The sequence below is a fragment of the Falco cherrug genome, chromosome 14 (assembly GCF_023634085.1).
Source record: "Falco cherrug isolate bFalChe1 chromosome 14, bFalChe1.pri, whole genome shotgun sequence".
Taxonomy (NCBI): domain Eukaryota; kingdom Metazoa; phylum Chordata; class Aves; order Falconiformes; family Falconidae; genus Falco; species Falco cherrug.
Window position 1 is genome coordinate 1,465,661 of NC_073710.1, and position 14,087 is coordinate 1,479,747.

At 57.7% G+C, this 14,087-nt stretch overlaps 2 protein-coding genes and 1 long non-coding RNA gene across 5 annotated transcripts; 2 read left to right on the forward strand and 1 right to left on the reverse strand.

Annotated features, from left to right (window-relative positions):
* The first annotated feature begins 700 nt into the window (after window positions 1-700).
* LOC102049153 (adhesion G protein-coupled receptor G3) lies at window positions 701-5,805 on the forward strand. Its single transcript, XM_027816116.2, is given in 15 exon segments — window positions 701-746; window positions 1,216-1,241; window positions 1,321-1,415; window positions 1,417-1,473; window positions 1,556-1,664; window positions 2,211-2,351; window positions 2,436-2,558; window positions 2,635-2,674; window positions 2,760-2,860; window positions 3,351-3,466; window positions 3,616-3,898; window positions 4,456-4,550; window positions 4,993-5,123; window positions 5,126-5,278; window positions 5,690-5,805. Coding segments are annotated over 15 exon segments (1,632 nt in total).
* Window positions 5,806-6,419: 614 nt separating this feature from the next.
* Window positions 6,420-7,020, forward strand: LOC129737341 (uncharacterized). Its single transcript, XR_008735084.1, has 2 exons — window positions 6,420-6,653; window positions 6,729-7,020. It is a non-coding gene; the product is annotated as an uncharacterized LOC129737341 (long non-coding RNA).
* Window positions 7,021-13,692, reverse strand: LOC102048976 (uromodulin-like). 3 transcript variants are annotated; one of them, XM_027816128.2, is made up of 9 exons: window positions 13,441-13,691; window positions 12,447-12,513; window positions 11,738-11,905; window positions 10,760-10,965; window positions 10,015-10,175; window positions 9,204-9,449; window positions 8,380-8,539; window positions 7,820-7,964; window positions 7,021-7,158 (listed from the first exon to the last, which is right to left on the reverse strand). In XM_027816128.2, the coding sequence occupies exons 1-9, from the start codon at window positions 13,441-13,443 to the stop codon at window positions 7,058-7,060; spliced, it is 1,257 nt and encodes a 418-aa protein (XP_027671929.2). In that variant the 5' UTR covers window positions 13,444-13,691; the 3' UTR covers window positions 7,021-7,057. The 3 variants fall into 3 exon arrangements, with proteins under 3 accessions (XP_027671929.2, XP_055582466.1, XP_055582467.1); XM_055726491.1 differs by having other exon boundaries at window positions 7,021-7,161; XM_055726492.1 differs by lacking the exon at window positions 12,447-12,513 and having other exon boundaries at window positions 7,021-7,161; window positions 13,441-13,692.
* Between the last annotated feature and the right edge of the window lie 395 nt (window positions 13,693-14,087).

A 14,087-nucleotide genomic window follows, 5' to 3' on the forward strand; every position in this document is an offset into this window, starting at 1 on the left:
CCGGGGCGGGGGTCAGGGTGATGGAGGGAGATGCCATGGCTCAGGAAGCTGCTGCAGTCTCTAGGGATTGTCACTACCCAGCAAACCGGGAGGCTGGCAGAGGACAGGAATCTGCAGAGGGAGACTTTGCAGGATGGGCATCACCCCCCTCAGTGGCTGCGGCTCTCCTGGCTGTGCCACTTGCCTGTGCAGCACCATGCCTCCCATCCCAGCAGTTCCTCAAAGCTCTGCTTGCAACCCATCCCCCTCCTCCCGGCTCCCAGCTTCTGGCTGGGGCAGGGCGACCTTCCTGGGAAGGGGGTATTTCATCCCCAGTGACTTGCAGCAACGCGTGGCAGCATGCTCGGTTTGGGAGAGGGATGCTCCAACACATCGCTGAGTTGGTGGGGGCCGTTGACCAAGTGTTTGGCAGGATCGAGGGGAGAAGGGGAAAGGAAAAGGCCCTGAGGCAGCTGGGGGAAGCAGCCACGGGGGAGCAACGTGGCTCTGGCGGTTATCGCTGTTGCTGCAAGCGGGAGCAGGAGGCCACTTACGAACCCACAGGAAGGTGTGAGGGGTTTGCAGAAGGGAAATGAGGGCATGGCTATCGCCTCAGGAGCAACTGCAAGCCCTGGGAGAGCCTGAGGAGGGGCAGAGCTGCTGTGACGAGGGCAGTGAAGTGTTGTGGGACAGCCAGGGGCAGGAGAGCCCGCAAAGCAGCATGCACCTGCTGCTAGGCATTGTCCTGCTGTTCCTGGTGCTGCCTGGTGAGTGGTGGGTGAAGGGGACGCAGGTGCCCCCAGCGCTGGGGGGTGTGTGCCCTTGGCAGGTAGGTTTTCCCATGGGAAGATGTTGACCCAAAGACCATGGCGGGGTTTCCCCCCAAAGTGTGGCTGGGCCAGAAGAGAGTGTCCCCCGTGAGGTGCAGAGAGCTGGCAGAGGTGAGCAGAGGTGGGGGAATGCTGCTGGGGGCTATTTGAAAATCTGGAAGCATCCTCTCCTGCGAGCCACCCTGGGGGTCTGGATATGGTGATGTGTCAACACAGGCGTGGTGGCTTTGCCTTCACCAGCCCTGATGGCTCTTCAGTTGCTTTGTGAAGCCCATGTAGCAGGGCTGCCCCTTCCCAGCCTGGCAGCTGCCAGATTCTCCTGCCTCCCCCTTCCCCTGTGGGCAGGGGGAGGACTGGGCCTAGATTTGGGGGCTTCCCCCCATTTCCCAATGTGCTTTTCTTCCAGACGCTGCTGGGGGACAGGAGAGCTGTGCCAGTGAGTGTTCCCCACCATCCCTACCCTCGGCCCGGGTGCCCACCCAGTGCCATTGGCACCCAGTGCTCATCCCAGTCCCCTCTGGTGCGGTGGGGTGACAGGCACCACTGGTGCTGCCACATGATGGTGGAGTTGGAAGAGCGAGACAGAACCCCCAGCCCTGCCCTGCCCAGAGCTGGGGCGCTCTGGCAGCCCCATCTGTGCCTGCCTGCGGGAGCGCTGGCTCAGGTAGCACGCAGGGGTGGCCACGGCGGGGGTTCGGGGCTCAGCCCCCCACGTCCACTGGCCCCACAGCCCTTCTGTCCTGCAGGCTGCTGCAGTCGGTGGGGCCGGTGCCGCACAGTGGACTGAAGGTGCTGCTCCTGAATGTCAGCATGGCTGTCACCCACGATGTCTTCATCAAGTTTTCCCCCACGGAGGTGAGATGCACCCCTCACTGGGAAGGCCCCGTGCCTGCCAAGCATCCGCCCTGGGGCTTGGTGTGCCATGGCATGCTCTTCCTCCATCCTGCTCCCCGGTTGTGTCGTGGACCTGTGTCAGCTCTAGCATCCCGTAGCAAGAAGTCACATGAAATGGTGCTCGGGAGGGACAAGCCCTCCCTGAGGAACCATTGCAGCAGCAGGTGGGTGGTCAGGGTGAGGCAGAAGTGGAGGAGGGGGACATGTGGGACCTTGCACCTCCTTCCCACCCCCAGGCTCTCTCACTCTCTGGGTATCTTAGGGGACTGTGTCCTGTGGGGTGATGATGGGTTGGGGCTCTCCTGGGAGCTGCTCCCAGCTCTGCCCCTTCACTGGTGGGTGCTGGGGATGAAGTTCTCCCCTTCCGCTCCCAGGGGTCCTGCCAATGTTGCTGAGCAAAACCCACCCGTACAGGGCTGAATTTGTGCCTGGAGCAAAGTCGGTGGGTCCTGAGCAGAGAGGTGACGCTGCCAGTGAGAAACTGCCCACTGCTCTTCTTCATCCCAGGACCCCAGGATGCTGAACATGACAGGGAAGGGGAAGGCAGGCAAAATCCAGCTCCCTAGGGAGATATTCCAGTCCCTGAGCAGCTGCACAGTGTGGGTGGTTGTGATGGTCCTCAACGCCCAGCAGCTTGGCGTGTTTCAGGTACGAGCTGGCATTGCTGGTGTCCCTCTGGCCGCTGGCACTTGCTACCTGCCAGCTTGGCTAGGGCAGCGTTGCCCCACACAGGGGGTCAACGGGATGGAGCAGGTCCTGAATGACACCGTGGTGGGCATCCCGGTAGGAGAGACAAACGTCTCCAGGCTGCAGAAGCTGGTGCAGCTCACGTTCGCCCACGGGGAGCTGCCCCGCGTGCCCTCCCTCCACCTCTCCTCCGGTGCCCCGCACTGCACTGTGGCGTCGGAGGCTGCTGCTCTCCCCCTCGCAGGGTGTCAGCCCGCAATGTGTCTGCTGGGATCCCAGGAAAGGTACAGTCCTTGGTGGGGCTGGGCACGGGGCCGGGTGCGGGTGCTGTGCCCGGCACTCACGGCTGTCACCCCATGCCTGTTGCAGGGCAGGCAGGAGGCTGGAGCGGCAGTGGATGTGTCACGCAGCCCGGGGCCAAGGGGACAGTCTGCTCCTGTGACCATCTCACCTTCTTCGCCCTCCTCGCGGTGACAATCCCACTCTGCAGCTCCTGCTCGCACCCTGACTGCACTGCCTGCCCCACCTTGGTGGCCCTTTGAGTGTCACGTGTAGCCGCACAGGGATAGTTATAGCTGCTCCCAGGCAAGACCGGGTCCTAAACCCAAGGGCAGCAGCAGCTCAGCAAAGTGGGTGCAGGGTGGAGACAGCCCCCAGCCCAGGGCAGGCTCTGGAGCAGTGAGGCTTGGGGTCTCACCTCCTGGTGGAGGCTCCTAGGAGGGTGCTCGTGGTGGGTCACCGTAGCCATCACTCACCCCTCACCCCACTCCAGGCAGCATCTCCTCTGAGCCACCACGGTCCCGCTCTCCCCCAAAGACCTTCTCGGGGGGACAGACCATGGGCTTGCATGGGGTCTCTGCAGCGGAGCACCGGAGTTACCAGCTGTGGCTCTGGTAGCTGTGGTTGGGCTTTCTAGGCTGGTCCAGGGTCTGTTTAACCCCGTGTGCACACATCTGGCAGAACCTGACTCTGGACAGGTCCACAGCAGCAGAAGCTTTGATGGCTGTTGCCTCTGCTGGCTGCGGGGTAGCCACAGCTTTCTCCATCTTCACCGTCGCCTTTGGCATCTTCTTAAGGTAGGATGTGCCAGCAGCTCCCCGGGGACTCATCAGGTTGGGAGAAACGTGGGGCAATTCTGGTGCCTCTGCATGAACCTGCTGTGATAGGCGTGGGGCCCCGCTCAGCTGTGACCCCTGCCTTTTCTGCTCTCCCTGGGGATGCTCAGGTCCAGGTTCAGGGCCGAGGAAACCCTCCACACCAACGTGGGGCTGCACATGAACGTCATGGGCAGCCTGCTCCTCCTCAGCTTGGCCTTCCTGCTCAACAGCGGGCTCTCCGGTGGGACCCCGCTGGGGACCTGCAAGGTCCTGGGGGGGCTCAGCCACTACTGCCTGCTCTGCTGCTTCACCTGGATGGTGCTGGAGGGCTGTCACCTCTACCTCCTCTTTGTCAAGGTCCTCGGCACCTACATCCGCCACTACCTGGTGAAGCTGTGCCTGCTTGGCTGGGATGAGCACCCCCAGCCTGGGCGAGAGCCGGGAGGAGCAGGGGCAGTGGGCTACAACTGGCTGGGGGAATAGGGTGCTGCAGTGATGGGCAGAGAGTGAGCAAGCCCTCACCCTGCCTGCAGCCCTTCCAAATGCTGCGGTCGGGGCTGGGAAGTGTCTTACCTGGGCTCAGTGCACCAAATTCAGGGAAGCACCCGCAGGCACTCTCCATCCCACTGGGGACCAGTCTCCTGCTCATCGGGCAGGTCATGTCCTTGAGGGTTTTCATTCCTCCATTGCCAGCCCTCTGCGGCACCTTACAGGGCACCGAAGAGGATAATCCCACGGAGAGGTTAGGAGACAGCTCAAACCTCCCTGCCAAGTGCTGGCCTTCCCTCTCCATATCATGTCCCAAGCAGCAACCGTTGTGTCCCTGGCACTTGTGCAACCTCAGTGGGTCCCTAAGCCAAATCTTCCCAGAGGTCAGCACATACAGGGCCACACAGAGACCCCAAGATGACCACCTTGGCCACCACTTGCCTTTCTGGCCTCCTCAATGTATCTCCTTTGTTCTCCCAGGCTTCCCTGCTCTCGTGGAGGGGGTGGCAGGAGTCGTTGGCAGCTATGGAGAATACAGCATCCAGACCACGGACCACCAGGTCATAGCCCACCTGTGTGTATGCCACCACCCACAGGGCTTGGGTGGCCCTTTGGCACACAGAATGGTAACCCGGTCCTGCCAGGAGCGTGGCAGTAGGGGGTTGCACTCATCCTGCTTGGCTTTACGCTGTGCTTCGCTTCCCCAGTTGTGATTACAGCACAGCAGCTACAGCCATGGTAGCCACCACCACCTCTTGTGCCGAGCCTCCTTGGTCATGCCTGCAGGCTTCCAGGTCATGGAGGTCCACCTGGAGCTTCCCCCAGCTCCCTCCCAGCAGAGCAACCTGAGGGCAGCGCATGTGCACCACTATCCCCCGTGCTTCACCCTGGCCTTGGAAAACCCCACCAGCACAAGGGTGTCCCCGCATCCCCAAACATGTCCCCCTGGGGAGGCTCCCATGGGTGCTGCTGGGGCTAGCAGAGCTGCTGGAGGCACCGTGGTTGTCTCTTTTCAGGTGCTGGATCACTTCCAAACATGTTTTGGTCCACTACATCACCAGCTGTGCCTACTTTGGCCTCATCTTCCTCTTCAACACAGCTGTCTTTGGGGTGGTGACCCAGAAAAGCTGCCGCCTGCAGGACACGGGGCAGTGCAGAGAGACCGCAAAGTCTGGAAGGTGGCCCTGGTGGTGATGGGGCTCTTCCGCCTGCTGGTCATCACCTGGGCCCTGGCATTCCTCACCCACGGCACCTCCTCTACGCCCATGGTCTACCTCTTCACCATCCTCAACTGTCTCCAAGGTCAGGGACGGCACCGAGCTGGGCTCCCTGGCCTTGGGTGGGGAAGAGGGAGGAGGCAGGAGCCAGACCAGCAGTGGGCTGACCAGGGGTCGCAAGGCACCAGCATCTTCCCAGCACTGTCATGCCCTTCCCTTCGGCAGGGCATGTCAAGCAGCAGGTCCCAACCACATCCACTCCACCAGGGGTGGGTTTCCTCCAAGAAAGCCGCTTCTTGGAAGAGGAATAGGGACATTATCCACCCAGGCCATGTCCCAGCCAAATGGCTTACCTGAAGCAGGGGGAGACCCTCCTGTAGGAGCAAGTTGGGGGAGTCCTCTGGAAGCAGCAGGGAAGTGCTGGCAGCACCCCAGTAGGATGCTTCCCACCATCTCCTGCTGCTACTGCTGAGTGTTTGCTTTCCTTTCCCTGCAGGAGTCTTCATACTCATCTGGCTGGTCATCCTCTACTACCCAAAGACAAAGGAGACCATGGGCTCCATCTCCTACATCATCAAACATGAAAAAAACACCTCAGTTTCCCAGGACTAGCTGCTGGCTAGATCTCCCTCCCTCCCGATGTATGTGCCTGCTGAGAGCGCATCCATCCCGATGGATGCAGCTTCCCCACGGAGGATGAGGGATCAGTTTACCCTTCAGGGGGCATGGTCCACCTTTGCAAGGCTCTTTGCTTTGGCTGTTTCATTCCTAGTGGCCTGCCTTAGCCGAGGACCTCTGGAGCAAACCTTCCGCCAAAGCCCCTCCAGGCTGTGGCTCCCCCATGGTCTCAAAGTGCCCCTGGCACTTCATCGCACTCCTCAGGGGCTCCTGCAGGAGCGAGGAGGGGGCCCATGCCTTGCCTGCCTTCAGCCAGGGTGGAGCCATCCCCCTCTTCACTAGATAGCCCCTGGTGCTGGACCAGCCTGGTGGTGGGTTTTCCTGCTGTTGGAGGTAGGAGGACTGACTCACTCCAGCCCACACTCACAAGGTTCAGGTCTGGGAATTAGCAAAAAAAAAAAAAAAAAAAAAGAGAAATCCCATGAGCTCCTTCGCAATACATCCTCTCCAAATGGACTGCAGCCAAGCTCCTTGGGCAGGGATTTGCTGGACGTCCTCCCTGCAAAGCACCCTCGGGCCAGCAATGATTTCCGTGAGGACACCGTGCCTCACTCAAATGCACGTGCAGCGCCGCCTTGTAGGGAGAACGCTTGTCTTCTTACCTGTTTTCGTATTAATTCTCTGCCAGCTGCCTGAGCACTATGGACTTAGTCTTTGATGCTTACAATGTTGTTTGTTATTTGCGTTATATTAGGGATGTACTGATGGGCAAAAATCTTGCTGGCAATTTGTCATGAAGGAAAGGAGAAATCTGTCCTGAATGAAGGAAGAAATCTGTACGGGTAAGTGTATGTACACGTGTGTGTGCACATGCAGAGCAGCCCTTCCTCTACTAATGCTACATCTGTGTCACACAGAGCCATGCAAAGTCCAGCTTTGGTGAGCAAGTATCTAGTCTGGGTACCTTCATGTCCCCACACACCTGGGTGACTCTCTGGGGAGGAGAAAAGCAGGAGGAAAGACCCTCCCATCCCTGGGTACATATTTTGAGTCTAGAGAGCGTGGGCCAGGAGGGGATGAGAAAGTCCTCAGGATGCTACAGGGAACAGAAACACTCTGATGTGACTCATCCTTCAAGCACCAACATTTGCATCCAACTTGCATCTACCTCCTTCCCCAAAACCCCTGTAAATACACAGCAAGAACTTCTCTGCTATTGTCACATTTATTTGGGAACAGCCATTTTCTACACCATCCGCTGCCACACGCTGGCGGCCGCAGCAGCCACAGTGAGTGCACCAAGCACACACAGCAGGATGAGGGCCCCCGGGAGCCACGGGCTGGGTCCTACTGAAGAGAAAGGTTGGTTACACATCTGGGTGCCCCGAGCCAGCGCTGAGCCCTGGCACGGCATCTCCTGGCTGAGGGCAGATTTGGGGGAAGTCCTCTGCAGTGAAGGGCAAGAGCCCCTGGAGCTGGGGCTACCTCAGGGCCCTGAGGCCACGAACAGCGCTTGGTCACCCCAACTGGCCTCACCTGGGGCCTCCACCCACACCTGCTGCCCAGGGCTTCCATTTAGCTCAGCATTCATGCCTGGTCAGAGTGATACTGTAGGTGGGCTTGCCCCCAGCCCTGGTCCTGGACCACTGCTTGGATCTCCTGGATTGACCTAGGTGCTCAGAAGGAGCCTGCCTTGCAGACGTGCCGCCTGAAAACCCAGCCTTCCTTGTGCAGGGCGCTGCACTGACAGCCTTCTGGCTCCTGGTTGCTCCCTCCCAGCTCCTCTGCTCAGCCTGACCTGTGCGTGGTACGGAGCCACTCACGCAGAGCTAACCTCTCTGTGCTGGTCTGGCTTCTGGAGCACGCCGTGCATGGCCATGACACCTGAAAGACTCCAAGCTTCTGTGCAGGGCAGTGATTTTAACAGCCCTTTTTAATAACCTGGTATTGCCTAGACAGTTGCAAGGGTCCTGAGTGGCTCCGGCCCTCCTCAGAGGGACATACATACCTCCCAGGTCCTGTTGGTCAGTCCTGGAATGGTGGGTCTCCACTCCCAAGGAAGGAGCAGTCAGCAGGTGGATGGGCCCATAGGAGACAATCTTATTGTAGTCATCTCCCAGTGCCCGCTTGCTCCTCCAGTGCCTGGGGCATTGCTGTCAACAAAGTCAAGGGAAGGGTGATGGGATCAGAGGGCAGGGGAGAAGCCTGCTCTGGGGGGCAAGAGCCACCCTGGTGGTCTCTCCCTGGCAGAGACACAGTTGGGGCTGCAGCCTGGGAGCAGCCAAGACCCTGGAGCATGAGAGGAGCTGGCTCCTGAAGGCCCTTAGCCTTGGTCCTAGCATAAACCTCTCCTCCTGCAAACACCCGGCAGAGGGAAGAGGGGAAGGAGCTCTCTGGTGGGTTCAAGACCTTTAGTTCAGGGTGCTGGGGTGAGCTCCTGCTGCTGGGAGATGTTTATTGTGCTGAGGCACCCGAAACCAGAGCAGAGCCCCTTCTCCAAACAGCAGGCCTATGGAAGGGAGGTCCCCGCGCCGGCCAGGGCATAGTGCAGACCCCAGGAGGGCTCACCTTGGCACAGGGCTCCAGGCTGTCAGGGAGGCAGAGCTGGACGCGGCAGTGCAGGAACACCTCAGGGTAACCAACAAACTGAAACATCTGGAAGCTGAACTTGGCAGTAGTGCTCTCTCCAATGGCATTCAGGTAAGTCACTGTCTCATCATGGGGACACCTGGGACACAACGGCTGAGTGAGCAGATGGCGAAAAAGGGGGAGCATCCCAGCCTGGGACACCAGAGCAGGCAGGGACTGGGAGCAGCCCCCAGGCTTGGCTGAACAGGACTATTTCTTTCTTGGTGCCAGTGGGGATGCCTTTCCTTGGCACCCTGCAATGTGCCCAGCTCGGGGAGGAGGTGTTACCAGCACAGGAGCTGCCTCACGCCTTGCTCTGTGGGGCCACAGCTGCTCTGGGTGCAGTGAGCCGGGCTGTGGCTCCCACTTCCCAGCTATCCACGTTACTGGCTTTAGCTTGACTACAGCCACCTCTAACGCAAGCTCTTCAGTTGAGACCTCTCCTTGCAAATCCCAGCAAGGTCTCCCCTCTCCCATCCTTGCCCTTTGCCTCCCCAGCTGGTCAGGAGCCATGCCAGAGGGAAGGCAGCACTACTGGCAGCAGAGCAGGGTCAGGAGAGGGGACTCGGTTCAAAGCACTCAGGGGGCTCAGCCGTGGGGCTGTTCCACTTAATGACAGTGTCCACCATGGGTTCCACCTACAAACACTGATGGTGTCAATGCTTATGGCTCCCTCACAGCAACCTGTCCTTAGCACCCAGCAAAGAGATGTGACTGTGCTCATGGTGCAAGGAGACCAGACGCACTAGGGACACTCCACTCACCCCTTCTCAATGAGCTTGTGCTGCACATCCTGGTAGGGATCCACGCTTGGCGTGGCCCAGCAGTCATCAATGCTCAGCAGGAAGTACTTGAGCTGGCGTTGTCCTTCTATCTTCAGCAGGACATAGACCGTGTTGGTGATGGGGATGGTCGCGGTTGGCAGGTGATAGGGCTGGAGGTAGGAGGAGGTCTTGTACAGTCTCATGCTGACGTTGAAGTGCCCTTCTCTGACCATGAACTGCACCAGCCTGAGAGGGGAGGAGAAGAGCTCACGAGCAGAATGAGAAGGCAGGAGGGACGTAGCACAAGTCAGGCCACTGGCACGAGTGCACTGACTCTGGATGTGCCTCTGCTCCCGGTGGAGCCTCGTGAGAGCCAGGCCCTGGGCTGCCTCCCAGCTGGTACGTCTGTACCATCTATGGACAGAGGCCAGGAGCTCCAGAGGTTCCCACTGACCAGCTGGCCAGTGAGGGCTACAAGAAAGGCAACCCAGGGGTCCTAACCTGCACCTCCACAGGGCCCTGATGGGGGCATCTCCCCGTACCCACCCTTTATTTTTTAGAAGTTGGTTTCAAGCAGTGAGGATAGGAGAAAGGTAGATTGTGCGTGCCCCTCTTTGGCTCTGTTCCAGGCCCAAACCTTGTGTTGAAAAACCGTGTTGGGATGAGAAAGGGAAGCACCCTGACCTGGCATTGCTCTCAGAGCTCTTTAGTGGCTCCCCAGGGCCTTTGCAGATCACCTCATTGGAGGCAGCTATTTTTCTGCAAGCTTAAAGATACCATGTCAGCAGGAAGGCAAAGAGGGACCACTCACTTGTCAACAGCAGTGAGAGTGAAGGGCAGGCTCACCACCTGCTTGTAGGCATAGATGCAGGAGAAATGCACCTCCAGCTGAAAACTCCGGGAGATCACGCCCCTGTGCACTTCCCGCTCTGACTCAATGACATTGGAGTATGACACGTGGGAGCCGTTTTGCTGGAACAACACAGAAATCAAGTCTCCAGACCATGTCTAAGTCCACACACAGAGCTCCAGGCTTTGGTTCAGATGGTGCAACTCAGCTATAGCTGCCCCAGGTCTTCTGGATATCTGCTGGGGTTTTGCTCAAGCCCCATATCCAGAGGCTACTGGTAACAATCACTGGAGGACAGGAGTCAGCATAGTGACCACAGGTGAGGGCTCTTCTGTGCAACACAGAGCTGGGGCACTGGTTCCCCTGCACCCACCATGACCCATGAATTAAGTGAGGGACCAAGGAGCTATAACCAGGGCTGCAGAGCTCAGAGGAGGCTGCCAGAAAGCCAAGGGCTGTTACCAGCTGGTAAAGAGTGTGCTGAGACTTCCATGCTCTGCTGAATAAGACAAGATGTGCTACCAGCAGGAGTTTGGTGGAGGCAGAAAAACTTTCTGACAGCCCCCATGGAAGCCTTTCAAGGGAACGAGAACTTTGCAGCACCCAGATATAAAAGAAAAAGCCTCCAGGGCTTCCCCTTGCTGTCCCCCACTCAGCATGTCTGCTCCTCTCATGGTTTCAGAGCTATACTCTGCTGGATCCTCACCTGAATTACTGATCCACAGGCAGTGTGGTTTTCACCTGTGAGAGTGGCTGCAAAGAACAGCTCACCCTCTTCTTCCCTTTCTGAGACCTTGCATGCCTGGTTCTTCAAGTGGACAAGCTCCCAGGGGATTTTCAAGAGTTCAAACACCTCCTTCCTCACCATCATCTTCATGTACTCTTCCGCACAGGCCAATTTCAATACCACATCTAGGGGAAAAAGCCATCTGCAATAGCAATAAGGAAGAGGCCTGAAGGAGCCCTAGGCCACCTATAGGATGGCATAGTCCCACTGAGCTCAACAGACCCTCATCCCAGCCTTGCTGGAGGCTGCTGGCAGGGCTCTCCAGAGGCGCTGGGCAAACCCCAGACCTTTGGGAACACACAGAAGTTAATGAGGGTCTGTCACTCTGCTGGTTGCCTAAGACCTGCACAAGTCCATGGCTGCTGCCACTCTGAACAGACACGGTCCTTAAGCTCAAGGCATCAAAGGCAGATGCTGCAGGTCTGACCCCTTTTGAGAGCTGCCTACTGTCTACAGAATCACTGCAGTCTGCCAAGGGCACCGGACAGGGACAGCCACCCTCTCTTTCAGATGAAGGCAGCACAGTTTTTGGCCGGTGTCTGGAAGGGGCTTCACTGTAGCTGTGCCGGAGTGCGTGTGCTTGTTCTGAAGCTGAGGCAGCTGTGCTCCGCAGCATGCCCTGCTGTTCTGGCATAGTTACACCATAGCACCACGGCCAAGGAATTAAGGAACTAAGACTTCTGTGGAGGAAGGAGAAGGCCTGTGACTGGGTCTTGTACCAACGTGCAGTCAGGATGTGGTGGTGGTGGCAGGGAATGCACCTGAACCAGGAGCTGAGACATGCTCCTGCAGCCTGTGGTGGAGGGCAGTGGTAACACCAGTGCGCCGTGCCCACCACCCTTCCCTCCGGTGTCTGTGGACAGACCAGGGAGGGCTCACCAGCATCCCCAGCCCTACCTTGGCAGAATGTCCCTGTGAAGCCCGGTTTGCAGCTGCAATGTGGTCTGTCCTCTGCCACCTGGCAGTCCCCCTGATGTTGGCACGGGTTTGGCAGGCAGGGGTCTGGGCTCCTCTTGAGATGGAAGGCAACCCCTTGCCTCAGGCCATGCGGGCTCATCAGCTCACCTGCAGCAAAGGGAAGGCAAGTAGGCTGAAACTCAGCAAGAATACCTCCCCTACAAGAGTTGCAACAGTGAACTCACCCCACAGCATGAAGCCTTGCACAGCTCGCAGGGGCTGAGACCCTTGCCTAGAGCTGGAGCAGACACATCTGGAGAAGAACCTGCCACCTTGGCTTGCCTGCGAGGATGGGACTGGGAGCCTGGGAGGCCTCCTCAGCATGACTGTGATCTGGATCAGAGCTATGGAGCCTGCCACCAGCTACCAAGGAGAGTGGTGGCATGTCACAGCACCTGTGCCTCTCTCCACAGGTTATATACCATACGCGGCTGGGATGGAGAGCCTGAGGTTTCTGCCTAATTTGCCACCGTTCTAATTTGTCACCCTGGTTCCTGCCCCATCCCAGCCCTGCTCTGCTGTCCCTACTTAGCAGCCTTCAGCGGCGCCCTGAATGTGGAACCAGGACATGAATCAGGGGAGCATTTGACCTCTCCTTTCCATACTACCTGATTGTGACCCAGCAGGGACAGTGTACAGAGAGACTCACTCTTGTTGCCTTCACAGCCAGCCAGGCAGAGAGCAAAGACCAGCAGCCAACATCTCACAATCCTTTCCTGTAAAAACAAGCAGACTCTGGGTAACCTGGGTTTTTAGCCCGCTCACTGGAGATGTTTGCAGTCATTCAGAAAGAGCCAACCTCAAGCATGGCTGGGATAATTTCTGTACTGTATTTCCTCCAAAAACTTTAGGTTCAACAGTACAAAGTAATTTCCTATCCCAAAGGGCCAGAGCAGCAGCGCCTCCCCCCTGCAGGCTAGCACAAGGGTCAAATGAATTTAGGTAGCTATTAGTCCTGGATTTAAGTAGCTATTTCCGAAAGAGAGAGTGGGAGAAAGCAGACCTCGGAGCTGTAGACATGTACTAACAATGATAAAGCCACAGTTCAGTAAGAACAGGCACTTTGAGTAAAACCACACAGCTGAGGCATCAGTCCAGGCTCTCCAAGGAGGAAAAGAGCTTCCCTCTTCCCACTACAGCTCTTCCGAAGAGTTAGGATTTGAAAAGGGATCCTCACTTTTACAGTAACCCACATCCATAACAATAAGACAATGGGATAAAAAAACCCCAAAGCCTTGAACACAACTAAAATTAATGCCACAGAGCCACAGATTAAATGGATCTCCCTGTTGGTACAGATAATGGATTTCCTTAGGGAAAGGAACAGCACGGTGCTGGATGAGCTCTGGACATTGGAGTCTCCTTATCAGAGACATGGGTATGAGTGAGCCAGGGCTGGTGGCTGGAGCAATGCTCTGCCCGGCCGCCCCTCTGCCCTGCAGGTGCACTGACAGCGGGGCAAAGCTAATGCCAAAAGCCCTGCTCTGGTCTGGCAGCACATGGTGTACACCTTCCACCCAACCCCGACCAGCTGTGACCTCCAGGCGAGGAGGGATTATTCCCCACCCTGCTCCTTGCTCACTGCAGCAGTCCTGATACACCCCGCCAGCATCAAAATCTCACCTTGTTCTCATCCCACTTACCATCGCTAGGCCACTCTCTGCTCCTCCACCCACCGCTGCCCTGGGTCTCTTGTGCTCCCAGCCCGGTGCCTTATATCGCCTTCCAGCAGCTCATCCTTCTCCCCCACGCAAACATGCTGCCTCTGCGATTGCACAAGAACCAGCTTAGCATCCTACGGCGGCGGCCAGGAAGGAAAGGACTCTGCCAAAGTCCATCCTCAGCACGGATAGCCCTTCTGATTAGTCGATCGCTCGTCAGCACTGATCCAACTCACGGCCCTGACAGAATGCCACACAGGGGGAGTATCTGCAAAATCCCCGAGAAGCTGGGGTGCTGTGCATCCCGCTGGTTGTGTAGTATCTGCTTTTGACGCAGCAATAACAACAGATACTGCAGCAGCACACGCGAAGGCCAGATAACTGTGTGTACTGAATACACACAGTTTTGCAACCACAATGTATGTTTGCTTTGGCCGGTTTTTTAATGACTTCTGACATCTAAGATCTGGTGAGAAGTACTGGGGAGGGATGGAGGGGTGAGGGCTTGGTGCCACCATGCTTTGTGCAGGAAACAGTAACCAGCTGCAAATAGCAGGAATCACCCACAGTGATGCTTCTTGACATGTATGGGTTGTACCCTGCATCCTTGGAGCTGTGATGGATGCAGC